At 39.0% G+C, this 27,480-nt stretch overlaps 2 protein-coding genes across 5 annotated transcripts; both read right to left on the minus strand.

Moving 5' to 3' along the window:
* Positions 1 to 366: 366 nt before the first annotated feature.
* Positions 367 to 2,182, minus strand: LOC134222083 (uncharacterized). The gene is made up of 4 exons (XM_062701232.1): positions 1,848 to 2,182; positions 1,583 to 1,779; positions 1,049 to 1,275; positions 367 to 537 (listed from the first exon to the last, which is right to left on the minus strand). The coding sequence occupies exons 1-4, from the start codon at positions 2,180 to 2,182 to the stop codon at positions 367 to 369; spliced, it is 930 nt and encodes a 309-aa protein (XP_062557216.1).
* A 4,591-nt stretch (positions 2,183 to 6,773) lies between these two features.
* On the minus strand, positions 6,774 to 27,185 carry LOC134219120 (mediator of RNA polymerase II transcription subunit 31). 4 transcript variants are annotated; one of them, XM_062697809.1, is made up of 5 exons: positions 27,091 to 27,170; positions 26,976 to 27,032; positions 25,838 to 26,012; positions 25,459 to 25,548; positions 6,774 to 7,428 (listed from the first exon to the last, which is right to left on the minus strand). In XM_062697809.1, exons 3-5 carry the CDS (start codon positions 25,866 to 25,868, stop codon positions 6,902 to 6,904), a joined length of 648 nt encoding a protein of 215 aa, XP_062553793.1. In that variant the 5' UTR covers positions 25,869 to 26,012; positions 26,976 to 27,032; positions 27,091 to 27,170; the 3' UTR covers positions 6,774 to 6,901. The 4 variants fall into 4 exon arrangements, with proteins under 4 accessions (XP_062553793.1, XP_062553796.1, XP_062553794.1 ...); XM_062697812.1 differs by lacking the exon at positions 25,838 to 26,012 and having other exon boundaries at positions 27,091 to 27,185; XM_062697810.1 differs by lacking the exon at positions 26,976 to 27,032 and having other exon boundaries at positions 27,091 to 27,109.
* Between the last annotated feature and the right edge of the window lie 295 nt (positions 27,186 to 27,480).

Consider the following 27,480-nt stretch of genomic DNA (forward strand, 5'->3'; position numbering starts at 1 on the left):
TAATTAACCATGTGTTTATTACTCAACAAGCATATTATTTCACTTACAGTCAACTTTCGCTCGTTGGGCTAAACTCGTAGCCCATCTAGTGAAAGACTTTCGTTAGTTGGGCTGAGATTTCATCTGTCAAATCAGCGAATACAATAGAAATTCAGAGCTGCCAACTGTGAAAAAGAAAAAAAACTGCCGTTGATGTCATAATTTGACGTCCACCTTCGTTTTAAGTGGGCTACAGCCCAACTAACGGGCGCCCAACTAAATCGTAGCCCATCTAAAGATAGCCCAACGAGTGAAATTTGACTGTATTTATACGACAAATAATAAATAAAAAAAAGCAACTGTGTTATAGATAGTTTTCAAATATACCTAACGCTTCAATTTGGGCAGTATGTAGTTGAAGTAAATCGGCTTCAGAATCTTTATGAGTTCAATTATGAACTCTGGATCATAGTCCACTTCAATGACAATAAAATCGTCGTCATGTGCCGAATATACCACGAAGTCGGCTTTATTACACTTCAGCACCCACATATTAACCTGTACTTGCGCATAGTACGAATGTTTTTTATTTAACGTATATTTCTTTTCTCCGCCACATTCGCATGCTTTCAAGTACCGTTTAGTTGATGGACAATTATTTACAACCCAGTCAATAGTTTTGTCTTGTCCTGAAAACGGACACTTTATCTCTAGAATCAGACCGCATAGCGTGTCGATACCATCCGGGCTTCCACCAATCCATGGTTCTTCACAATGAATAATGAAACCAGTTTTTTTTAATCATTGGATTACGTTTCTGTGAGTAGCAAAGGAAAGCTTTATGCTCCGTTTGCTTGCCATATCGCATCTCTTTTGTAACAAACGTTTTCGGCTTCAGGTATTGGTGAATTTTTCTCTCCCAGTCAGGGCTTTCATTCTTACCGTAAGTATACAGTCCATAGCACGAACTCGCTGTGATGCGGACCGATCTCTGTAGATGCCATTCTTTATTATCTTGAGCCTCTGTCTCAACAGCAATCCTTAAAACATCATTCTGTGTGACGCTCACAATCCTCTCGAAGAAATCGTTATCTTCAGGACGCAAATCGTATAATTCCAACTGGCACTCGGATGTGATATTATTACCGTTGAATAATAACTTGTTGAGATCCTCGATTGTGCAATGAACTGCATCATGTGGTTGAAACACATTAGCGGCACTTATGCCTGCGCGGAACTCAACCGGATTGTTGTGACGCCCTGTGCGATGCTTCGAAATAGAAGAATCTGGAGCAGCTAGAAAAGATAAGGATTATTATCAATAATGCAGTTTATTCATTTCACTTATCATTTCTAGGTACATTATATAGTGTGTACATATTGGAAAACTGATAAATTATTGGTGTAAAGGTTTTCCTAAACACACGTGATGCGACAATCAGGACGCGATTTTATCGCTTGGCGACTGCGATTTTTTGGCTGTTGGTATGGTAGCGTAAATGAACATCACTCGTTGCGTCCCAACGATAAAATCGCGCCGACTTGTTATCGACGTTGCGGCGATAAAATCGCTTAGTTTTGGAAGAAACTTAATATTACATACCTGATATTAACTTTTCGAATGCGTCCGACAGTAAGTTGACTCGGAACTCATCATCTTTGCAAATCAAAGGCTTAGTGCGGCGCACACAGCACATTTCTTGCACCACTCTAGCTCCCCAGAGACTGTTTTTTTCTTTTTTTGAATAACCCCAAGCCTGTGTAGCTTCAGTACACAATATATACTCCAGACTCTTGAACCTAGAATAAATCATAACAAGATTAGTACGTATTTTGAATGGTTTCCATGTAACTTTATGAAAACTCACTGGCTTATTTGTAGTAAACATGCTATTATGTGCTTGCACCTTTTAGTTCCGGCTTTGCAGGAGCAACTCAAATCCCACATTGTGTTGTCGTATGGTAACTTCAGATTAATTTCATGGGGACGTTCCGCAGGATGGGAACTCTGTAGAACAAAACCCTTTGCGTGCATTGTAGTGGCAGATTTTGTGGTGTATCCCAAACATACAATGTGCTGGGCTTCCAGCACTGACAGGCCTTCTCGAATCGGACGCACAGAATCCCCGACGTAATCCAATATGTCCACTAGATTGATGTGAACGTCAACCTCAATCTGAGGTTCTGGAACTAAACGAAACATAACCTTTATCAATATCTTTGATTGAAATATGTGATTTTGATCACATTTTTTTAGCAGTATAATAAAGACTCAAAGTTTAAATAGTTAATTAAAACATTTCCTACCTTCGTTTGTATTATACGGATTGATAATTTCACTAAATTAATAGTTTAAATTGTGAAAAGCTGAAATTTGCACTAGCTGTCACGAAGTTCACACCATCGCGTAGTGACAATGCCGGCCGCTAGTTGCGCATGAGTTTTACTTGGATTTCTCTATCTCGTTCAAACAGCACCTTTGTCTTTGCCTTATTCCTGTTCTTTCAGGCTGAATCGTGAGTACTAAAGACGTGAAAACTTGCACTTCGTACTTTCGACGTTTTACCACAGAGAACAGACATGGATGCTCGAACAAAATTTCGTTAAAAACGTGTGTAAAGATTTAAATCGCACCTCAGCGCCGCCAACGCAGGCTGCCCGACATAAAAACTCAATTCCACTAAGTGATGGCGTTGGCATACACTTCATAAACAATGTAGTGCTGCCACCTAGGAGCGAGCCTAGGAGCAATTCGGAATGAACACTAGCGCTAAAAAGTAAAAAACGGCAAATTTTAACCATATTTATCAGCACAGCACACTAGCACCGCGCAACGGGGGCATAACGACATACTTTAAAATGACCAGTACAAACTTTTACACAAGCACGCGAATGAAGATGAACGTCTGTTCTCTGTGGTTTTACCCTAAATTATTGCAGACCATAGGTCAGTAATGTCTGGTTTTGAAGAAATTGAATTGTACAACTCGTCGAAACACGGAAAACGCGGAAAAAACAACACTAAGAAAAAACATTTTATTTGTAAAAAAGTAAAATTGAAAATTTGTTCCAGCCTAATCCGAAATACGGAATCATGTTTCCAGTCCAAATTATAAAGGATGCGAATGTAAGTACAAGTCATTCAAATTAATTAATTCTTTTCAAATACAACTTTTTGTCAAAAATATTCCATAATTCGAGGAACATAGTTTTAAACAAAACTTCTCCGTAACATATTGAATATAATAGCTGGCATGGCATGGTCCGTTGAATCAAATGAATTGGGGTTTATTTCCCATGTCGAAACAACTATTTGAACAAGCATAACAGGCGAATAAAGCTACCGCGCATCCATCAATCAAATCACACACCACTACTATATTTGACTTTCTTGATCCATTTTGCTTGAACGATAATATTTGATATTTCAATAGTCATTAAAATATTTGAGCCTATTTGATTGTAATCGAACAGTAACTTTATTCAAGTTTCGCAGCACTGTCCATTGATCTTTTAAAAAATATTAATATTACGTTGTGAACAAAAGAAATTGAGCGAGCAAATAGATCGTCTTTTGTCTTGTCTTAGCACATGGACAGCCAGTATTTAGCAAACAATTATTTTGATAAAAAAATTATTTAGAGCTTTTTTGTGGAATTTCTTTACTTGTCATAAGACTACTTAGGCAATATGTACACAGCCGTTTTTCGGCATCTCTGTGAATAGTAAATACGTTTATTTTACTGCTGAATTCGGTTTTTGAAAACAGATCGTTTTGCAACAAAGACATAAAACTAGTTAGCAGGGCTGGTAGCAAGTCACTATTTGCATCCAAAAGTCACTAAAGTCAGAATTTTCCAGAAAATGGTCACTAAAGTCAGAATTTTCCAGAAAATGGTCACTAAAGTCACTATTTTCGCACCACCGTTTGTTAAAAAAATAAAAATCATTTGTATCTACCATTATCATCAACCAAATCAAATGTAAATCTGTTAGCAAAATATATAAAGTTTGAAAAATTGTTCCAAGGCCGTCTTATGAAAGGCAGAGAACCATGGACTTCGGGATCGAGAGGCCTGTATGCAGACCATACAGTGAAGCTTGGGCATACGTTTAGGCAACGCCGTATATAAAGCGCAGGATTGTTACGACTACGAGGATTTCGCGATTTTCGCGTTTTTTGCTATTCTTGCGGATTTGATGCGGATTTACATAACGGTTTTGAGGCTTCGCGCAGATTTAGTTTTGGGTGGAAATTTAATAAATAAGGAGCGTAGGGTTTTATTTTCTATAGCAAAATGTCGTTGAGAAGGGACTCCACATTTGAAGTTTATGCTTACCCAATTTTTTGGATATTTTCAAGCCATTATTGAATGCATTATACTCTTGAGCACTCGTTTTATAAGCATTATAAGGGTAAGAACTTCACTTGTCATTTTTCATCGTTTCTGAATATCCATTTTTTGTCACGTCAATTTTGACATAATTCCGAGATATTTCTTAGTTTCTGATTGATTAACCTCTCTACGACGAACCACACAGCATGATATTGTCGACGTAGCACCACATTATAATTCGGACATCGGGACTTCCGAACCGAACTTTCTTCCGAAGTTTTATCTGTCAAACTAATTGATGGGTTGTTTAGCGCATCTTTAGGCGAATCCAGCGCACTACTTCCTAAGTTGGGTAAGTCGCCTGTACCTGGAGAAAAATCCACCTTCGTTATAAAAAGCTTCCTAACATTGTTTCTCTTAGAGGAACTTTCACTGTAATTTCTGTAGCGATGACCGCATAAATCTTTGTGTAAAATTCCTTAAACATTCCACCTTGAATTTTGGAAATTATTTTCGGAAAGTTTTCCTTAGGAATTCACCAAACATTATCTACAGGAATTCTCAAAACGATTTCTACCGGAATTCATGGAAAAAGCCGCTTGTATTTGAAGGAGATTTTTTTTCAGGGATTCGCAGAGAAGTTTTTATAATAATTGACGTGCAGTTCCCGCGGAAATTCCTGAAAGATAGCAGAAATGTCTACAAAATATTCTGCCTTGAATTTATGGCATGAACGAATTTCCGGAGGTGTTTGTGCTGACATTCGCCATCGGATTTCTGTTGGAATTTCCGTTTGAACTCCTGGTGAAAGATTTCACAAGAGTTGAAGTATTTTCTGCACAATTTCTGAATAAAATATCCTAGAAATTTTCACAAGGTTTACCACAGAAAAAAAATACTAAAAAAAATAATATTCATCAAATTCAAGATTTTAGATCACATTTTTCAAAACTTGAAACTCAGGAAACTTAGGTTCGGTAAAATTCATGTTATAAATAAGTTAATGTTTTTAATGAAACCGAGATCAGGGTCTCGAAAAAACAAATGGCAAATGTACTCTATATGTTTTTAAATTTGCTTCTTAAAAATGTTATTTTTAATTAAAATCGTATTTTAAAAATGTCATCATAATTTTGGATTCTTCAAGTTTATTTTAACAATTTTTTTTCCTTATAAAGCTTTGTAATTCCAAATAATTCTCTGTCTAGTAATTGATTACATCATTTTATTGCTTTTTTGCCGAAAAACCGTGCTAATTTTTCAACGTGCCAAAACGAATGTTCACACGTCTAACTACATGAAAATTAGCGAAAGCCCAATCCAAAACATCGTTCTAGCACTCTTTCATACTGTCTTGCAGCTGAATCATCTATATATGGTAAAACTTTTGGGAATATATTTTGACGAGACAATATTTTTTGATCGATAGTAAAAGACAGCACAAAATTTGTTATACTTCATTCTGCCTTTTTCATACACATGCTGCAGTTTCACCAAAAACTTCGAGCTCATGTTAAACTTTATTACAACAATGCTGTACTGCCGTCATACGCATATTTGTCCCATGTTTGCTGGGATTTCCTATATACATGGGACAGTTATGCATATAACGGCAGTGTAGAACTTACTAAAAAATCGTTGTTGAAATTATAAGCATGGTTTAGTGTAACAACTTGTAACTCATAACCTGCTCCCGTGACGCTGGGTAAATACCATTAAGTGGTGTGTTACGGAATAAGATAAACCATGGTCATATTGCTAGCCTCTGGATGTAATTCATCGTAGATTATCCTGTCGCAACCTGCAAAGCCTAGCGACTTGCAGTTCCATGCTCCAAGCTTCCAATCGTGATCCTTTATTCGTCGCCTAGGTCGTTGCCGATTGTATAGAGTCGTATTATTTCTATGTCGTTCGTAATGGTTGTTTTTAAAGGCGGCTTATTGGGCCTGCGCAAACCTCCTGTCTCGTCGGAGGGCCGTCGTGTCAGGGCTGTGTAGCGTCCCACCTAACACCAGGACTTGGGCTTGTGCGATTTGAGCGGCACACAGTCGCTTTGGCGGAGCCTACTTGCGGCTTTTGCTACATGCAGCTTTTTATAGAGGTTTATCAGAGCCCACTGTCAGACCCCAACACATCCTAGGCAGGCGCAACAACTCGCAGATGGCCTTGACGATCCCTCAAGCCCTTGGACATAGTCCCTGCTGCCCGGACGCGGATCATAATATGTACCAGTTTTTACAGTTCCTGTTAAGTGATGAGTGGTGGTTGGTAAATGCTGGGCCGTACCTGAAGCAATAAACAAGACCGCGAAATATGCGCTTCACGTGACTATAGTTAGAGAGCAGCACCGCCATGTGGAATGACCGAAAGAGAAATTTGCTGTCAGATAAGGCTAGGTATATTGGTGTAAGGATACAGGACTTTCTTTCGATATCAGAAATCAAGGAAGGCATAAAATTACTTAAATAAACATGATATTAGAATATTTATAGAACAGTCTTTTTTACAGAAGAAAACATTAAATCTTTCGAAGCTGCGGTGTTCGAAATGTTTACTCTCACTCGTATTTTATTTAGAAAAAAAACTTAGGACACTTTTGGACCACTGAGATTAACACCACCGCCACCACCACCTGACCCCATCACTCCTCCTGGCATTCCGGTACTGTTCGAAAGACCATTCTGCTGAGATATTGGAGCACCGTTTTGCTGTTGCTGGCCTGGCTGCTGAGGGTTGTTGGCGTTGGTGCTGTTTGGGTTATTGTTGTTTGCCATCGGAATCGGCTCGTTGGACAGTAGAGGCCCCTGGACGCCGCCACCGACCGGCTGACCACCGACAGCCAAACCAGTGAGGCTCGTCGTTCCCAGCGACGTAAGTCTCGTGCGCCTTCGAGTGTAGTGCTGCCATAGGAGGATGGCCTGGTCGTCTATGAACTTACAGCACTGAGCGTTGACAATCTCACGCCGGAAGTGTTCGTACTGTAGCAAATCAAGGAAATAGAGACACATCGGATATTTAAGGTACTTGGCCATCTCTGGATCCTTCCAGTGCAGTAGATACTTCAAATAGTTTATGAAGTTGCCATCTTTGAAGAAACCGCGTTGCGCAAGAACTGTGAAATGCGAAAAGGGGTAAGCATGTAAATTCAATTATATTTTAAAAATTAAGTAGGTAACGCGTAAGGGCAACAGAAAAATATGTTACGCTATGTTCTTATAAAGATATAAGGCTTGTACGCGACAAAATCTGGACACCTTTAAACACGTATAACTTTTGAAATAGCTCATCAACGAGTGAAATATTTCGTAGATTGATGAATCTATGTCTGTACTTTCTGAAAATATATTTCTTATGAGTGGTACAAGTACGTAGTGAATAATGGCGTCGAAGGAATTGCAGGTTCGGAAAGAATTGTGTGCAGTCGCAATTGAAATTCGGGTCTCTCAATCCAGAAAATGACTAAAAACATTTTGTTTTCATGTGAACACTGCTCAAAGCGTTTTAAAATTTGTCGATGCTTGTTCGACAATATCTAAAACGTCAGAGAGTGGAACAAAAACGGATTTTATGAGCCACCAGAAGGATACGAGCTCGAAACAAATTCTACTGAGGATGCTAGATCATTCGGCACGTATTATTTCTTAGAAAATTCAAATGTCACCAAGTTTCGTGCATACATCGAAGCATCGATAAGGAATGAAGCCATTTGAAGTGAAAAACGTACCGAATTGAACCAACAGCAGTTTATTTTTATTCTTAAAGTTATGTGTCCAGATTTTGTCGCGAACAAGCCTTATGTTGCTTTGGCGTATATTCATGTTGCTGAAAGAACAAGAGTACGAAATTACCACAGAATTCGTAATTGCTACTCGGATCGTCCAGAACTGACGGAAGGGGTTTTAAGATTGTCAGCACTCTTCAAATTCGATCAAACTATGCTGAACATTCTTTTTGAATATATTTAGGGTATCTGTTCCCATATTAATAACAGCCCGTATATCAATCCCAACCGTTGATAAACCAAATAAAAAATCAATTTGATTACAATTTCTCACATCGTATGTACACAATAATGGATGGACCACCTTCTCCAATGTTTGGAATATTATTTAAAATTCCATATGAATAATGTTTTAGTTCACAAGACTCAAATTATTAAAAACAAAATTATAAAACACATCTATTTTCATTTTCCTACCTCTGAGCTGTTGGTTTGATGCACTGCTCGATTGCTACTAGCAGATTCATCTCATTTCACGCCGTCGTTTTCCACTAAATTTCAAGTGTTGAGGCTTGTATCCTTTCAAAATTCACTTCACAACACATAAAGCACATCACATTTTCACTATAAATATAATCATATTTGAAAAACCAACGCGATTTCCTATAGTTTGATATAGGTTTATTTCGAACAACGTCTAAATTATCCTTGTCCGTATTCCAAACTATTTACATGGCTTGCAGCATCTGCAAGGGTTGCCGACCTAGATTTTTATTTCAAAAATGATTGACTGAACTTTCATTGTGAAATTCAACTTTTATGTTTGTAAAACAAGGTATATCGAAGAGAAAAGCTATGACAAACATAAAATTAAAATGATAAGTTGGAAAACTACAACAAAAACTGCAATTTTGTAATTATATTTCAACTCAAATACAAAACATTGAAGAATTCGGCATCACTGCAATCATATCGCTACGTATACACAAAAGTAATAGTGTGCGTATTTTATGTTGGAAACAGTATTATTGATATAGGTACAGGCATAGGATTAACTGTTTTTGGATGTTATTGAAATAGGTGCATGGCAGTAATGATGTTTTTTAGCTAAATACTTCTATAATGTGATAACAATTTCATTTTTGAAGTTACAAAATAGTTTTCAATTAAAAATGACGTGAGCCGAGCATAATTATTCTCATGTTTCATGATTATTGGGTGAGAAATAAATGCATTTCATATGCACATTGCCTTGTTGTTATTGATATAGGAACAGATACCCTATCGTTAATTTGTTGATATTTTTCGGTGAAAACTAAACACACACTTTGCATAATTTTGCATAACGTTTCGGCCTACTGCTTTTCAGCCATCATCAGATTTGCAATTGATCAAACGTTCACCACCAGTGTGGTTTTCAAACTGTTTGAAAACCACACTGGTGGTGAACGTTTGATCAATTGCAAATCTGATGATGGCTGAAAAGCAGTAGGCCGAAACGTTATGCAAAATTATGCAAAGTGTGTGTTTAGTTTTCACCGAAAAATATCAACAAATTAACGATATAAAAGTTCAAGGTGACCCAAACCCTACCAAGATTCTTTTTGAATTGTTAGAAGCTGCTATCATAATCGCGTAACTGCATTGATCAATTTCGTTTTGTTGATGCTCTCTTCTTATAAAGGCATCGGTCGTTTTTCGAAGATTGTATGGTGTGGTGTATTAAAGGATGATTGCAACAGCATTCTATCCTGAAAATAACTCTTCCTGCGTAGATAGTCCGGAACTTTTAAACGGTAAGGTAAAGCTTCCCAGCTGGCATTGTTGAAAGCATTTTTTCACGATTGGATCTACGAAGTCTTGCTGTCTTATTCCATCAGTGCGCCGGATTACGGCCACCCCTATGTTGTGTTTGAAGACAAGTCATATACTCTCGTCAGTATAGTGATCAATTCCTTATCACTCAGGTCAAGCGTGGCAACCTCTAACCGCAGTGCAACGTCACCAGCCAATTCGAAATCTCGTCGATTACGATGAGGAACAGTGCGGCGATAGAAAAGATATTTTAGTTACTAGATAAAGATTGTCGCTGTCGTCGCTGTCCGGAACATCTTTTGCTGGCGAGGATAGGGGATCTTAATGAGCTAAAAGAAGGAAAATCCATACGATTTGACAGGTATGTACCACACATGTTTCGGACAGCAGAACAAAGGGAACCGAAGCGACAATCTTTATCTAGTAACTAAAATATCTTTTGGCGATAGCATAGGGGAAGGAGGGGCAATATGCCCTAGCTAAGCATAGACTGCTTTTATGCCTTAGCTATAACGATTTTCAAGGGTGTTTCTACCTCACGCAACAGTTAAACAATATAGCTAGCTGATGCCATACTAAAATTAGAAAAAATCTCAATCATATTTATAATATTCACATTTCAAAAAAGTGGTGATATTTCGTTGCCGGAAAACTCATGAGGCAAAACGCCTTTTAGCAGGCAGCTCTTAAGGAACAACGTACCATGCGTCGGCACATCAGCATTCTGGTATGAACAGTGCGTGGAGACGCGAGTACATTGTAGGATAGTTCCACTAGAGCGTTTTGCCTCGCCGAAATGTTAGATGTTTCATCAAAATGTGGAAAATTTCAGTTTTTCTCACATTCCTATCTATTATTTTGACCCTTTTTTCGCCTAACCTACATAATTTCACGTCTAGTTTTATTAAGGCTATCTCAAACATGGTAAATATAAGTGAATACCCGAAAGTCGTTTTGCCCCGGGGGGGGGGGGGCGTTTTGGGGCATCTTCCCCTACATCCTTCTTAGTTTGGGAGGTTTTCTTGTCTTGCAGTCCTAATTCCAGAGTCCAAAAAGGGTTTTATAACTGTCAGACGTTTCGGCAATTGTATTTTGCCTTCTTTTATTAGAGAATAGTGGCCTGTTTTTCGTCACAACTGTCTGTCTGTCATCTTTAAGTTCCTTAGTTCCTAAATTCGTCGCCGCCCACAACCGGGACGGTAGGCAAGAAGCTTCACGTCTCAATTGTGTGCTATTCAATAGATGGTATGTATGCCTCCCATCACATTTTGTCGCTTCATACTTGCTCGTACCCTAGCGAACGGCTTTCAATCTGTTGATTTTCATAAAATAACTTTTGTTTATCGATTACTACTTATACCAAATGAATCAATATAAATCCCTAAAAAAATCCTGAATTTTAAATTCCTTAATTCCAAAATTTTATATATTGTCATTACTGTACCAGTTCAGATTGCAGCTTTCAGCCTGGCCAACGCACTTAATTGCGCCGAGATCCAGCTTCGTTTCCCCCAGATACCATAATCTTATCAACTGCACAAATCATCCAAATTCTAATCCCGTTTTCTCGGTATTAGAAAATTATTTATTTTTCTTGCTTATTTTTCACGAACTGGATTTTTAAAAACACAGATAAAACTAACTATTGATGAAACATATTGTTAATTTTCATTTGTGTGTTTCAATTCGAACAGCTGTCATACAAGTAGTGCGGAACGACTTGCAAGCAACATATTGCGACTTGTAAGTGTTGCAAAAAACGTGGAACGGAATATTCCGGCTGGTTCTCAGCGGCCAATAATGTACGGATTAACAATCTGTAGTCAATTCTGAATCATGACAATCGGAGTTATATCGGGGCAAAGTTATCGTTCCACGCTTGTTAACAGGAAATATGCATAACATTTGCAGACAGTTCTAGAGGCATAACGAGCAGATGATTTGAAGTATTAAATTCAAATGAAATTCATTTTGATTACTCACTTTACTTTTAAGACAATAACATTTCAACTCATGTCAAATTGAAGGTGTTTGAAAATAATTAGGGAAATTAAAAAAAATATCAAAATAATATACACCTAGATCTATATATACTCTGAAGGTTTAGGTTTCTGAAGTCAATTTCACTAAGTAAGTGTTTACCAAATATTTGGAAACGCAATTACGCATAGACTTGGCAGTTACATATCAGATGATAAGAAGTTCCATAATCGGATTCACAACTATCACAAACAGATGATTCAACGCGTTGAATATTTGCCATGTGATAGTTCAGTCGGCAGTGACCTGCCAAGGCCTTGACTAAGACACTGTAATTCTGTTTAGACAGATTAGCTAAATAGCTTAGTCGTAGTCATAAATGTTTGCTTGTCATCAGATAACGAGCAACTCGCTTAAGTTCCACCCAATCATTTTTCTTTGGACAGCTAGTTTTTCTGCTTAAAATAAACACAGCTGCAGAGATATTTGGTCTGGTGTAACTGGCCAATAAGTTTTTGATATTATTTGTTACCTGGAAGACAATCATTTGATTCATGCTTGTGATATCCTCGGTCTAAGGGTATTTTTGATGGTTTAGCTTCTACTAATCCGGATTAATTTGCAATCTGTTCGATGTAGCGTTCTTGGCATATGCAGAAATCTCCATCCTTATTTTGCTTTACTTCCATTCCCAAATATCAGTTAATTTCTCTCAGTGATGTTAGCGCAAATTTGTTTTGCAAAGCTTGTTCCGTTTGGACGATTAGATTATTGTCCTCGCTTGCAAGCAAAATGTCATCCTCATAAACTAGAACATAACAATGCTTTCCTCCTCTTAGTTTCGAATACAAACATGGATCAGATTCACAACGCTTGAAACCTTGTTGTTCTAGTACTGAGTTGAGCTGTTGGTTCCATGCTTTAGCAGCCTGTTTTAATCCATATAGGGAGCGGGACCATTTGGGCAGCACCCCCTATAACTCGACCGCGTTCCAACCAAATTGCTTTATTTTTTGTACATCACTAGATGTCGACAGAAACTAACCATGTACCAAAAAAACAAGTAACTCGGTTGTAATGCGATCGAGTAATGAACGTTGTGGACGGGAATAGGGGGTACTGCCCAAATGGTTCTCTACCCTAAGCTCTTGTATAATCGATAGACTTTATGTTCGCTTCCTTTAACCACAAATCCAGGAGGTTGCTGCATATAGATCTCCTCCTCAAGGATGCCGTTCAAGAACGCAGTTTTGATGTCATATTGGCGTACAGGCATTCCTCTTCACTGGCGGAGACAGAGGTGGGGCACCACGCGATGCAATCACACCGAAGGCTATTGTTCTTGCGCTTAGTGGTACCCCACCAAAAAAACAATAGCTGGCTCCGCAAGTGTTACTTTTTTTTTGCAGCAACTGCCAGTAATGTACGAAATGTTGCTTGACATACAACCGGAGCAAATATTGTTGGCTAAATCCTTTTGCTACCAGCCTTGCTTTAAATCTTGAAATTTCTCCATTAGAATCTCTTTTTATTTTGTAGACCCATTTGACACCAATCACTTTTCTTTTAATAGGTAGATCGAAAAAACTTCCATGTGTTGTTTTCTTCAATTGAATTGATTTCCTCATAGGGCCACGGTGTTTTTGTCCGACGAGGCTTATTTTCAAAAAATCAGTATCTATAAAACACCTACTACACGAAAGTATACACGGAAGAAATAAACTACCCAATAGTGAGTTTAAGTCACCCAACCTCGAACATCCGTACGGGAGGCCAAAATTGAGTAAGTAGGGTCTAAGTAGTTTGCCTTTACTCCCATGTTAAAAAAGTACCCAACGGAAAATTTATTTACCCAAATGTAAGTTTAATTCACTCAATTTCGACCTCAGGTAATAAAACTCAAAATTGGCTTCCCGCATTGAACTGGCGTCGTTGGATTGTTTGGCTCTTTTGTTTTTGACAACAAAAGAAAGAGTGAAAAAAAATAACTCAAAAGTAAGTTTAAAAATACTCAATTTTGGGTACTTTTTTTCTTCTGTGTAGGTTTTCCTCATTCACGTAGGTGCATTTTTAAAATGTTCTATCGGGGGTCATTTTTCCACACATTAAATCAGCTATCATTTGAGATTTCTATGGAGTTTGCACCGAAAATAATTAAAAAAAAAGTTGTTCTAGATCCCCCGATAGAACATTTCAGTTTACCCACTATATGAAAGAGGAGAACATATAATTTCGCGTGGTGGGTGTTTCAGAGATACTGATTTTTGAAAAATAATATCTCCCCATAAAGACACCGTGGGGCGTTTTGTTTGACGATGATATTGGTAAACGGTTTTGGATGTAATTTGCTGTTGCTATGGCTTCTCCCCAAAACCTTTTTTCCAGCTTCAAATATGCTAACATACATCTCATCATTTTGACCAGGTATCGCTTTTGACGTAGGACTTACGTCTTTCTTTACTATACTGGGTGTCATTTAGATTTTTGGAAATCGAGAGCGTTACGCTGGAAGGGAAGATTTTGAACGTTACTAGCGCCTTTATCTTTCGATGGATTTTTAAGATTTATATATCAATCGACTCGGATACTCTCCACCATTTTGCCTATTTCATTGAAACTTAAGATTATTAACGATAAGCTATTGAAAATTTCTATTCTTGTCAAAACCAGTAAAAATTCCATATGTAACCAATCCCGTGCATTGCTAACACGGACATCAGAATGCGGTATGTCACGGGCCTTCGGGTCTACCGGAAGATTTTCTTTGTGAATAAAAGAAGCAGTGCCTGCCGTGTGCGAGTCATTACAATTTATGACAGCAGCGCGTACTGACGTGCTTTTTGCTCGCGCATTTTTCGTTTAGTTCGTTCGTTCGCTGTGTTTACTTACACAGCGACAGCATACAGTCACCATCGGTAGAACTGGCGGTGGGTCTGCGAATATGCATGAAAGAAGTGGGCGCATTTTTTTTTTGTCATTCTGTGCTTGATGATGCAGGAGGATGCAGTGGTGTCGGTTGCAATGGATGCAATCACCCATCGTATCGCTCGGAGTTCAAGGATAGAGACCGATGATGGCTGAGGCAGCGAGTGCAGCGGTAGTGGATGAAGAAGAATAAAATTAGAGAGATTTGGTCTGCTCATCCAGATGATTGGTTTCATAATCCACATGATTCCGGGATGGGTACGAGTCAAGTCATATGACTGACCATATGTTAAGTTGTGCTTGGTACTAAACGACACGTACATTAAAACATGGGCCCTCCTTAGCCGTGCGGTAAGACGCGCGGCTACAAAGCAAGACCATGCTGAGGGTGGCTGGGTTCGATTCCCGGTGCCGGTCTAGGCAATTTTCGGATTGGAAATTGTCTCGACTTCCCTGGGCATGAAAGTATCATCGTGTTAGCCTCATGATATACGAATGCAAAAATGGTAAATTGGCTTAGAAACCTCGCAGTTAATAACTGTGGAAGTGCTTAATGAACACTAAGCTGCGAGGCGGCACTGTCCCAGTGTGGGGATGTAATTATGCCAATAAGAAGAAGAAGAACATTAAAACATGGTTATACTATAACAGTTCTGATTCCCCAGCAAAAAAAAAGCGACTACAACGATGAAAATAAAAATTTGATTAAAATAATTAGTTTCATTTATTTGCAGAAGGCATTAGCAATTAAAGATGCACAATCACTAATAGTGTTAATATCCATTTTAGATTAGAAAATTTCGCTGTATACAAGGAAATGTTTTAAAAAAGTCCGCAAAAAATAATTTCCAGAAGAATATTTAAATAAACTTTACCTGATTCTTTGTTTTTCATTTTCTGAGAAATTGTATTATTAAACTTGACGTAGACTCGGAGTTTGGAATCCAAACATTAAATATATTTTCGATGATGTATTAGCAGTACTTCCTCTATTTTAGTAAGATAACTGCTCCTTGACTTATTTCTTATTGTTGTTATTTTTTTCAGCAGTAAGCACACATGTTAGCAAAAAGAAGCAACGAAATTGGTGCTGTATTTCTTTGTTTGGAAAACGGGACAGTTCCCCTGAAATAGCACATTTTGCCCAAGTCTAAACATTTTATAAATAGAATTTTCAAACTTCAAATACTATCATCAATAAGAAATCTATAAATGCCCTACATTTACTTGAGTAAATAAGGGCTTTATTGTTAGAAACAAAGCAATTCTAATTATGTATTTAATTATTAGATATATTTCCAAAAGTTTTGAATAATCAACTTGGACATTAACTTTACCTGCAGACTGCAACCTGCAGACTGCAACACCTAGCTGTGTATTCATCTTGGTATAAGTGAGGCACGAGAGTTAAATATTCTCTGCACTAGCGGGTGCTTGATTTCACTCTCTAGCTGTTTCGTACAGCAGTGCCATATGGAGCGAGGAAGCATTCTTCACTAAGCACTTTGAAACTGTTCTCTCGTGAAGCTACCTTCCTCGGGAGTATATCTGGTGCTGAAGCATCGGTCTTCATCTTCATTGCCTCATTCATCCAAGCCCTGCTAACCACTTTCCCTTCGATGGACTCGAACCCACAAGTCCTACGTCTACTCGCGGTTATGTTAAAAACATTACCCATTGCTCGTTTTTTCTTTCAGCTACACCATTTTGCTGAGGGCTGTAGGGAGCGGTTTGTTGCACCGGATTCCATAATTTGCACAAAATTCTTTTATTTTACCGTTGTTGAATTCTCCTCCACCGTCTGCTCGCATGATTCTTGGTTTCCTTCCAAATTGGTTTTCTATTAAACTAACATACTGTTGGATCTTGATAAACGTTTCAGATTTGCATCTCATCAAGTATACTTTAGTATAACGGGAGAAATCATCGATTATCACCAGACAAAATCGGTTTCCGCTCGGTGTACACTCTTCGAATGGTCCACACAAGTCCATATGAATCAAGTCACTCACGGCCACTGTTCTGCTTTCCGATTCTTTCGGGAATGAATACGGCTTTGTTTTCCCTAACAGCACGGGCCACAGATGGTTTGAACCCCACAGTTCTGCATCATTATACCGGTTCCCATATCGTCTCGAACAATTCGCATAATCGCATCCGCGTTTCGGTGACCTAATCGGCGATGCCACAAATGAATACATTGTTGGGAATGATCGGCCACAGTAACCAGTACTCTTTCGGGTCTAGCCTTCAAATGATATAAACCGCCTCGCCGCTCTCCTATCAGGTAAATTACATCATTCTTTACTATCTTGCACATTTTTTGGTCGAATATAACTTCGACTCCTTCATCGGTTGTTTTGCTAACACCTAATAAACTTCCGGAAAGCGCTTGATGATAGATATCAGATAGTTAAACCTTAACTTCTTTACCACCGGTACCAACACCAGTTCCTTCAACTTTATTTCCGTCCGCCAAACTAATACCAGTTTTCCGCGATGCATCCAAACTATCAAGCAAGCGTACATCATTCGTCATATGGGAAGTTGCTCCAGAGTCCAATAGCCACAATACGTCACCACTTCACCAGTGTGCTCACCAGCCGCCAAGCACATTTCGATGTCATTATTCACTGCTAGCTTTACCTTTTGGTCTCTGGGTTTCTGCTGCTTTCTCTTGTCATTCACGAACTTCCTACAATCCCGATGGAAATAACCCTCTACTCCACAGTAATGACAGGTTACCTTCTGTTTCATGGATAGTTTGTTTGATTCATTTCCACCAGTTCGTAATACCTGTTCCATCGAGTGGTTTTCTTCACGTCGCTTCCATTCATCAAGGAGCTTACCTTTCACATATTCCAAGGTTAGATCCGCTTCCGGTCGACTCTCCAACGCCGTAATGAGGCTTCCATACGATTCCGGTAAGCTTGACAAAATAATGGACACAATCCAGTGTTCCTTCAGCTCTTCTCCCATAGCAATTAGCCGGTTAGTTAGGCAGGTTATCTCGTTCAAATGTTCAGACATACTTCCTCCTTCCAAGAGCCTCTGGGAACACAGCTTGCGAAGAACATGGACCTTATTCGCCAAAGATGACCGTTCATGGTAACTTCGTAATGCGTTCCACATCTCCTTACTCGATGATGCTCGAATAGCATGCGAAAGTTGCCCATCTTCAACTGAGAGCCCAATGAGTGCACGTGCCTTCGCATCTTTCGTGATCCAAGCTGCAGGCGGATTTTAAGGCTTCTGTTCAGTGACGACGCTCAACAGGTCCTCTTGAATCAGTACAAGTTCGAAATTTCCATACCGCATAGTTGGTATCACCAAGCTTCTTGAAAGACGTCTTGAGATCACCCATCGTACTGGAATCTCTCGGAATAGCTGGTAACGATTTCACAGTTTAGATTACGTTATCCTCTTCAATGAGTTCTTCTGGGCTCATTACCTATTGGTAATTGAGCATACAAATGATCAAACACGTCTTTACTGTTTGAAGTGTAATTCAGGAATGATTTATTTTTCTACAAATTATACGTATGTCAAAGAACAGTGTAGCAGGTTGCCTACTATGATCAATAAGTTGCTATGTTCTTCAACAATACTTGGATGAGTTTGATCGTAGATCGGAATGGTTTCAAAGCACGAAGACCATGTACCATATCACGATCCATACTAGCGTTTCTTTACGCTGTACAAGGACCGACGTAAAAAAACCTTAGTGTAATCTAGGATGATTACATGACATATATAAATAATCAATTGATAAAAATTCGTTAATGAGTGATAATCGTGCGATAATTGCATCTCGATTTTAAGTATTTAACGTGACTTTTTGAACTTTTATCTACACATAACATTAAAACACAATGCAAAACATCATATTGAACTTCATTGTTGACATTAAATTAATTTTGGCAAGGTTTACATTAGGATGATAATTTTGTGTTTATTATCGATTGATAAAATTTGAAAAGTTATCGTAAACGACAACCCGCTTACTTTTCACAAACGAGAAGTTTTGGATTGATAATTCGAATCATTATCGTATGAGAATGATTCAGCACAACTCTGGTAAGGGGGCCTCCCACAAATGAAACACATATTTTCCAAATTACTCTAGAATTAATCAAGCGAATGGAACCAAATTTGGCATATGGAAAAAAACAGCAGTTTGCAAATTTTGCTTTGTGATTACACTTGCTGCGTTTGAATACTTCATCGTCTCGATTAATTTTATGCGATATACGAGGTTCGACGGGTAAGCCAGTAAAAAATAAATGAATAAATATAATAAAATCCAGTATTCATCGGTATCTTGTAGCATACAGACACGTTTCTCTCTATCGCTACGATATCGTCGACTATTTTTCACAAAATATCCATCGCAATATACGTGTCAATTCCTAAGTGGTTTAAAGGCTGGAAGTCGAAACCTCCGACCAGAATGCCGCAGATTCGAATACGTCGTCGCAGATTATAATTCGGCGAGCTTACAGCAAATCTCTTCGTGATGAAATCTCATCCGATAGTGAAAATTCCGTAAGCAGAGGCCAAATAGCCAAGCGAAGCAAATGTGACAAACAAAAGGCCACCAAGAAAACAACAATGCACGATCGAGCGATGACTACCGACAATAGCCAAAAATCTATCGCTAACATCCCCACGAGTAATTCGCGAAGTCGAAGCAAATTCTGCTCTTCCCTCCTATGGGAAATCCCATTGCTATCTGTCAGAGTTTGAGTGAAACATGGCCGCCATCTCCTCCTCTCTGTTGCTCTACTGTAAAAACCCATAAAGAACTGTCATTGTTTGTGTGAATAATTTTGCTTCGACTTCGCGAATAGGTATACTACTCTCTCAACTGCACCCACAGATGAAAACGAGAATATGCAAATCGTAAACAGGAATAATAATAACCCCCCCAACAAGAGGGTGCACTGTCCGCCTATAACAGTGTTACAGCGAGACTCGAGGCAAATTAGAGATTTGCTCAAAAGCAACAATGTGCTCAATGACAGCTTTCACACAAAAGGCATACGAGGTAGTGCTTTGGTAATCACCAAGGATTTTGATATCTTCAAAAGCATTATTCGCGTAATGAGTGCTAATTCATGGGAATTTTTCACACACCAAACGAAAAGTGATACACCCGTCAAAATTGTTTTAACAGGCTTGCCTCTGATGGATATAGGCGATCTAAAAACTGAGCTTGACATGGTTGGAGTCAAGGCTTTGGAAGTTAAAGCCATGTCTACAAAAAACACAGACCTGGTCCCATACCTACTATACTTCCCTATAAATACAGTACGACTCCAAGATCTCCAAACTATCAGGTACGTGTGCAGCGCACTTGTAAGATGGAGAAAATACATAAAAAAGCCCGGTAACGCCGTACAATGTAACCGATGTCAACGTTACGGGCATGGTTCTAGACATTGAAACTTGTCGCCGGTATGCCTGAAGTGCAGTAAGAACCATCTGACTGAAGAATGCGAAATTCCCTCCAAGAAAGATGGGAACAACGAAAACAACAATGCGCGCGAAAAAATCAGGTGTGCTAATTGTGGAGAAAACCATAGGCAAACTACAACGGTTGCAAAACCAGGGAAAGCTACCTGCAGCACCGGAATAAAGCAAAAGCGAAACGGTACACCAACAACCAAGACAGATCCCATCGTCAACAGCTAACGACGAATACCTCCGCTATACCCACTGAAACAACATCTCATCATCCAACCAACATCAGCGGTCAATGGAGTAGACCATTGTTCTCTCAAGTAGTTCGCGATGGCTTGGAGCCAATAGGTCTACATCAGAACACTTCGGCACTCTTCACCATCTCGGAATTCCTGGGACTTGCTCGGGATCTCTTCTATCACCTCAAAAAGTGCAAATCAAAAGAGGAACAGTTTCTTGCCATCTCGGAGCTTGTGATACAATACATCTACAATGCCAAATAAACATCTTACCCACCAACAGAATAACAGCTTTTCTACGCTGGACAACCTATCACTGGGACGTGCCGCAACAAGCATTATGGAAGCCCCCGATGCACCCTCTATCTCAGTCACATCAACGCACCGCCAACCACAAAATCGTCCCCGACTCGAGTATAGAGAAGGAGAAAGGGGCTTCCAGCTTGCATCCCATGGCAAGTATAATACTTCATGTGAACTTTCTCTTCCTGATGAAACTCTACCTTGCAGCACTCAGATCAGTGAACACTCGAAACAACCAACAACCATAGCCCTGCAATGGAACATCAGAAGTCTTTGGGGCAATTACAATGATCTTTAATTAGAAACAACTAAATTCCAACCGCTCGTCATCGCACTTCAAGAGACACTCGTCGTCGGTTCCGATCACCGCACATAAAACCTTCTAAAAACCTTCTTAAGACGACTGGCGATTTCAAGCCGACGGAACTCTTCGACGCAGAAACGTTGTGGCTCTAGCTGTCCGTCGAGATGCAGCCTACATTTTTCTCGATATTCAAACACCTCTGCCTGCGGTAGCTATATCTATGTCACATCCCATAGCTGCAACCTTCGTTTCAGTGTATCTGTCACCTCAAATCACGGCCGAAGATTTGCAAAATCAATTGAACGACCTCCTTCATCTGCTACCGAAGCCTCTAATCATGATGGGCGATTTTAACGCACACAGCACTATCTGGGGTAGCACAACTACAGATCGGAAGGGATCCAAACTAGAGGAGTTGCTATCTATACACAACCTTTCGATTATGAACAACGGTGGTCACACAAGACTGGACTGTACAACCGGTAAAACGTGACCATAGTTTCAAATCAAATATCTTCCCACTTTCTCTGGTCAGTTAAAGATGATACCGGTGGAAGCGACCACTTCCCCATTCGTCTCACTAGTGCTGGGCGAAATTCCGAAATAACGATGCGGCAAAAATGGAAATACTCAGAGGCGGATTGAACAACTTTCGAGCAAATAGTGGAGCAATCAATACCAAGTAACCGATGTATTTCGTTAGAAGAATTTGAGAACGTTGTCCGCAATGCAGCAGAAAAAACTATCCCCCGCACAAACATCACTCCTGGACGCAAAGCAGTACCCTGGTGGAGTAAAGAGGTGGCCATAGCTGTGAAGACACGAAGAAAAAACTACGAGCATTGAAACGCATTAATGAAGACGATCCCAGAAGAGTCCTAGCAGCACAGGAATTCAAAATAGCCAGACACTCGGCAAAAATCATCATCCGTGAGGCTAAAGATAAATCGTGGGAAAACTTTCTATCCAGCTTCAACTCAGATCAACCGATTGCTTCATTATGGCGCAAGGTCAATGCGCTCCGAGGTCAACGGAATATTCGCCATGTATCTCTCCAACACAACGGTAAAACAGTGGACAACACACAAGAATTAGCGGAAATTTTCGCCGACCATTTCTTCGAGGCCTCATCCACAGAGAGCTATAGCCTCGCTTTCAGGAATAGAAAAACAATAATGGAAAGCATTGAGATAAACATCGAAAGTGAAGAAGCTGACACTATCAATCAAGATTTCCAAATACGGGAATTAATATGGGCACTAGACAAAGGACAAGGCAAGTCAATAAGGAGGTCAACAGCTACAGACCAAAATCATTGCTCAGCTGTGTGGGTAAGCTAATGGAAAGGATGGTCAACCGAAGATTAACAACGCGACTGGAGTCTGACAAGCTATTCGATCGACGGCAGTACGCATTCAAACATGGTAAAGGAATAGATAGCTATTTTGCAGAGTTAGAGAACGCGCTACACGAGCCGTTAGAATCCGGGGAACATTGCGAGGCAGCCTTGCTTGACTTATCTAAAACTTATGACTCAGCCTGGAGATATCCAATTATCGCTAAACTAGCCTCATGGGGAATCCGAGGCCGTATCGCAAAATACATCTGCAGCTTTTTATCTAATAGGACGTTTAGAGTAGCTGTAGGTGGTGCAACATCCGAAATTCGAACACAGGAGAACGGAGTCCCGCAGGGCTCGGTTTTATCTGTAACTCTATTCCTGATCAGCATACATGAGATTTTCGAAGTCATCCCAAGAGGTATTCTCATATACGTATATGCAGACGATATACTTCTTCTTTCTATTGGCAAGTCACTATCAACAGTCAGGAAAAAACTCCAACGAGCAGTTCGGGAGATTGAAACATGGACCGAAAAAACTGGATTCGCACTGTCAGCCCAAAAATCAAAGATAATACGCATCTGCAAACGCCGTAAACACCGTGAACTTCCCAGAGTCAGGATAAATGACACTCAGTTAGAGATAGTTAAATCGGCTAAACTACTGGGGGTTGTAATCGACAGCAGATTATCTTTCAGGCAGCACGCCGAAGAACTTCGAGCAAAAATGGCGTCCATCCAACGACTGTTCGCAGTCATAGGAGGTCGCTGGACCAGTGGCCCAAGAAGTACTCTACTTAGGATCCATAGAAGCCTTACTATTTCGAGAATGACGCACGGCATAGGGCTCGTCAGCCGTGGCGGCGAAAAAGTTTTAAAAATTTTGGAACCTGCATACAATGCTATAATTAGAAGTATCTGTGGAGCGTTTCGGTCCAGTCCCATAGAATCAATGATGGCCGAGTGTGGAGAGCTACCCTTCAGCTATGTTTGGTATCAAATCCTCGCTACCAAAGCCATACTATGGTCAGCTAATCAGGTCGCAGTATTGCCGATGGTCACAAGACCAAACGAACACTACAATAAATTAACGGGATTATCCATCCCTCCCGTAGCAAGGAAACATCGATCAAGTAATCGGCAATGGTCTGATCCCGGTGCGTATATTGACTGGACCATGAAAAGAAACGTTAAGGTTGGCCTACAACCACTAAAAGAAAAAACATTATTTTCTGAATTAGCTACTAGGAAATACGCAGGGTACTTTAAAATCTACACAGATGGATCGGTGGTTAACGAACTGGTAGGATACGTTATATCTTCAGAAAGTGAAGAGGTCCATGGAAGACTCCCGGACGGCTGTAATATTTTCTCGGCCGAAGCCTTTGCTATTGGGCTAGCAATTCAGAATCTCAATGAAAACCATCGGTCTGTTATATTCTCAGATTCAGCTAGCTGTCTATCCGCTATCGAGAGCGGAACATCCAATCACCCTTGGATACAGCAAGCAGAAATGCTATCTAGAACCAAAAATGTCACAATATGCTGGATTCCGGAGCATGTTGGCATTAATGGTAACGAAAGAGCGGACCATCTCGCTGCTATTGGGCGCAACGATACCGAACCGAATATCCCCATTCCTGCAAACGACGCCAAGAAAATAGTGCAATTCAACATCAGATGCAGCTGGGAAGGAGAATGGCGAAACACCAATGAAAGCTTCCTACGAAGGATCAAACGAACCACAATATCCTGGAAGGACAGAACATCCAGCAAAGAACGAAGGGCTTTGACGCGGCTACGTGTTGGACACATGAACATCTAACATCGATCCTTATTCACCAGAGAGAGCAACGTCTGTGAAACTTGCGGAATCGACATTTTTGTCCTGCACATCCTTGCAGAATGTCGCAAATATGACGTAGAAAGATCAGAAACCAAGTTGGAAGTTGATATTAGCAGCATTCTCAATAACAGCGAAGAAAATGAGAATAAACTGATTCAGTTTTTGAAGAAAACTCAATTATTAGACAAAATTTAGCACCTATATATGTTTTCTTTTTTTTCTCCCCTTTTTTGAGGAGAATGACTTTATTGTTAAAACCTCTATAATAAAAATATAATAATAATAATAATAAAATCGCAAAATTAATCAGTTTTCTTAAAAAATCTGAGAAACCTATTTTTTTTTGAATCCCTTCCACAAATATTTGTTTCAGCCTTTATAAAGAATGAAAAATAAAACATTCCGGAATCCTCATGGACCATTTTTACCATTTTCAGAAAAGAATTGTTTCTCCACAATTAGGGGAACAGTTCGGCACTTCATCTCATAGCTCCCATTTCCATTCCATCAAAAACAAAGCAATACAAAGGAATTCGATTTGTTTTGTTTTTTATCTTTGTGATTTTTTTCAGCAAAGGAGCAACGAGATTGGTGCTGTATTTCTTTGTTTTGCGATGAGATGAACATATGTTCAGTGAGATGGAAGACGGAACAGTTCCCCTGTTAGTTTTACTTCTGATTAACTTCAAAGAAGATGGGAAAACCATAAGATAGAAATAAATATAAATTTCTTATTTTGATTTGAATTAATTTCTATCAATTTCTTGGCTCACCTCAATTTTTACCATTTCTAGGAACTTTTTTTCAAATAGGCGTAACTGTATTTGACCTTGAAATTTGAAACGACTCAAACTCTCTCTATTCAGCATATTTTGTTCAACAGACGTTACTACCGGATAGATCGCAATCTGTTTCTCCTGTTGGGTACTACATTAGTTGATCAAAATAGTTTGAATTGAGAGCACAATCGCCATTCTAAAAATCGAGGTTAGAAACAATTAGGTACGATTAATACCACTTTATTTTTCTTAGTTTTTTGTGGATTTTTCCGTGGGATAAATGTTTCATTAAATTCAAAGGTCATAAAAAATCAAAAACAAACCGCATAAAAAACGACCTCAGTGTATTGAAAAAAATGTACGTATCTTTGTTACTATCAGAATACGTTTAGGACACTCCCCTATTCATTAAACAAATATACTTACAATGAAGGTAATTTGGATTCGCCAGGCATTGTACGAATTCGAGTTCTGCTTGGAAGCGTAGCTTTTGTGCATCTTCTGATTCAACGGGCACTGAAACGATAGGCATCATGGTGTTAGTTATCTATATTATAACCCTACCCGTTCGGGATTTATTTTCCTGTTGAACCAGTATTTCTTCCACCGTGTAGTAAGAGAAAATTTTACAGCTTCCAAAAAAGGTGTATTTTTTTTTATTCATGCCAATAATTGTATCTATTTGCACTACCTTACATTAGTCTAGATATGTATTGTAACATATGATAACACATAAAACTAACAGCGATGGTAGAAAAGAATAGAAGAAACTGAACAGAGGAAATAAAACATTTGCAGTACTTACATTTACCCTTCCCGACCATCTTATTTGCCATGATTCCGTGCAATCCAAAAGTGTTTCCCAAACCACAGAGGATGTGAGAGACCTTCTAGCTGACTCTTGGTTCGAATAGACCAGATTACCGCAGCGGTTTCGTGTTTGAACAAACAACTAGGTAAAAGTATTTGCTAATTGCTACCTGATTCCGATAGATCCCGAAATCCGAACAGAAGGGAAAAAAATACCAGAATAAAGAAATGCTAAATACGAACGTTTATGAAGTCCCTGCGTAAACAATTCGCTAATGTTGAAGTTGAACGCGGTCGTTATTCTTTTTAACACTTCCAACAAAAAAAAACATTGCATTGAAAAAAAAAACCATTCCCCAGAATTAAGCAAATAAATATATTATTTATTTCCTTTCGATAGAAAATAGAAAATGATAAACTTGACATCGATTAGATACACATTAACAGTATAACTAGGTAAAGAATCATAAGTCTTCCAAACTGAAGAATATGCGAAAAGTGCAATCAAGCAGCACTTCAAGCAATAAAGCAATTTCGATTCAATTGCTATAGGTAGAACGAATTCATTTTTTTTTAATTATTCGTTCTGGGGAATGGTTTCTAGGAAATGTTAAAAACACTTTAGCGATGCGAAGAACATAAACAGGTAAACGAATAGGTATTACAATTAACATTGATTATTTACAACAGAAATAAGTTAACATTGAAATAAACAACTAGAATAAGACACCTTTCATAGACTGGAATGCAGTGAAAAACAAGAAATTAAACTAACAATTAAAATAACTTTTGGATGCCAATTATTTACATTTACGAACATTTAATCAAATTATATTAGCTTCTCTTCACCGCAACATTGTTTTATGCAGTTGTATGCCTTATGAAGATGTGCTGTAACTTCAAAAAACTAAAGAACAAAGATTCCATGTAAAGCTTAATTTTTAATTCATGGATCGGTGCACTATATCATTATTACAAATGTATAAAACGAATCTAAAGCCTTAAAGTTTTGAAAAATTCTAGCCCTAATGTTCCGATAAGGCTTCTAGTAACAGAGAACATCACCATAAATAATCATGTAGCAAAGTAGGGTAGTCCTTCTGGATCCTCCGGACTGGTTTAAAACTACTCACAACCGTAGGAGCTCATCGCCGGTTCTTGAGACGCAATGCTTTTAGTTCACCTGGAAACTGGGAAACCGGCTTTTTGATGCTAGTTTTTCGCGAAAAAACAAATATTTTCACTCACTTTACGAATTCAATCCACCGAAGCGGAACAAACTTGACGCGTTGATTTTCCTGTGAAGTCCGACAACGGTTTGACGTTTCTCCGGTCTCTCGCATCAGGATCACATCAGGTTTTGTTTTGATTTTTCTTAAAATAAAAACATCGCATTGAAGTAATCGAAAAAAATTTTCTTTAAAAAAAATTTAATGATGATGTCGATGATGTCGTGGAAAAATAGGTAGCCCAGCAAGGAGAATGAGCCTAACATGACCCGAACTTTAGGGTAACATGTTACCTCATGAGCCTAAGAAAATGATTCACGTTAGGGTAAACCTCGACTAAAATTACGCTATATTGCAACATCGTGTTAGGCGTTTGCTGATTTCAAACGTTTGTGTAGCGTAACATTAG

This window comes from Armigeres subalbatus, chromosome 3, assembly GCF_024139115.2.
Source record: "Armigeres subalbatus isolate Guangzhou_Male chromosome 3, GZ_Asu_2, whole genome shotgun sequence".
In the NCBI taxonomy this organism is placed as follows: domain Eukaryota; kingdom Metazoa; phylum Arthropoda; class Insecta; order Diptera; family Culicidae; genus Armigeres; species Armigeres subalbatus.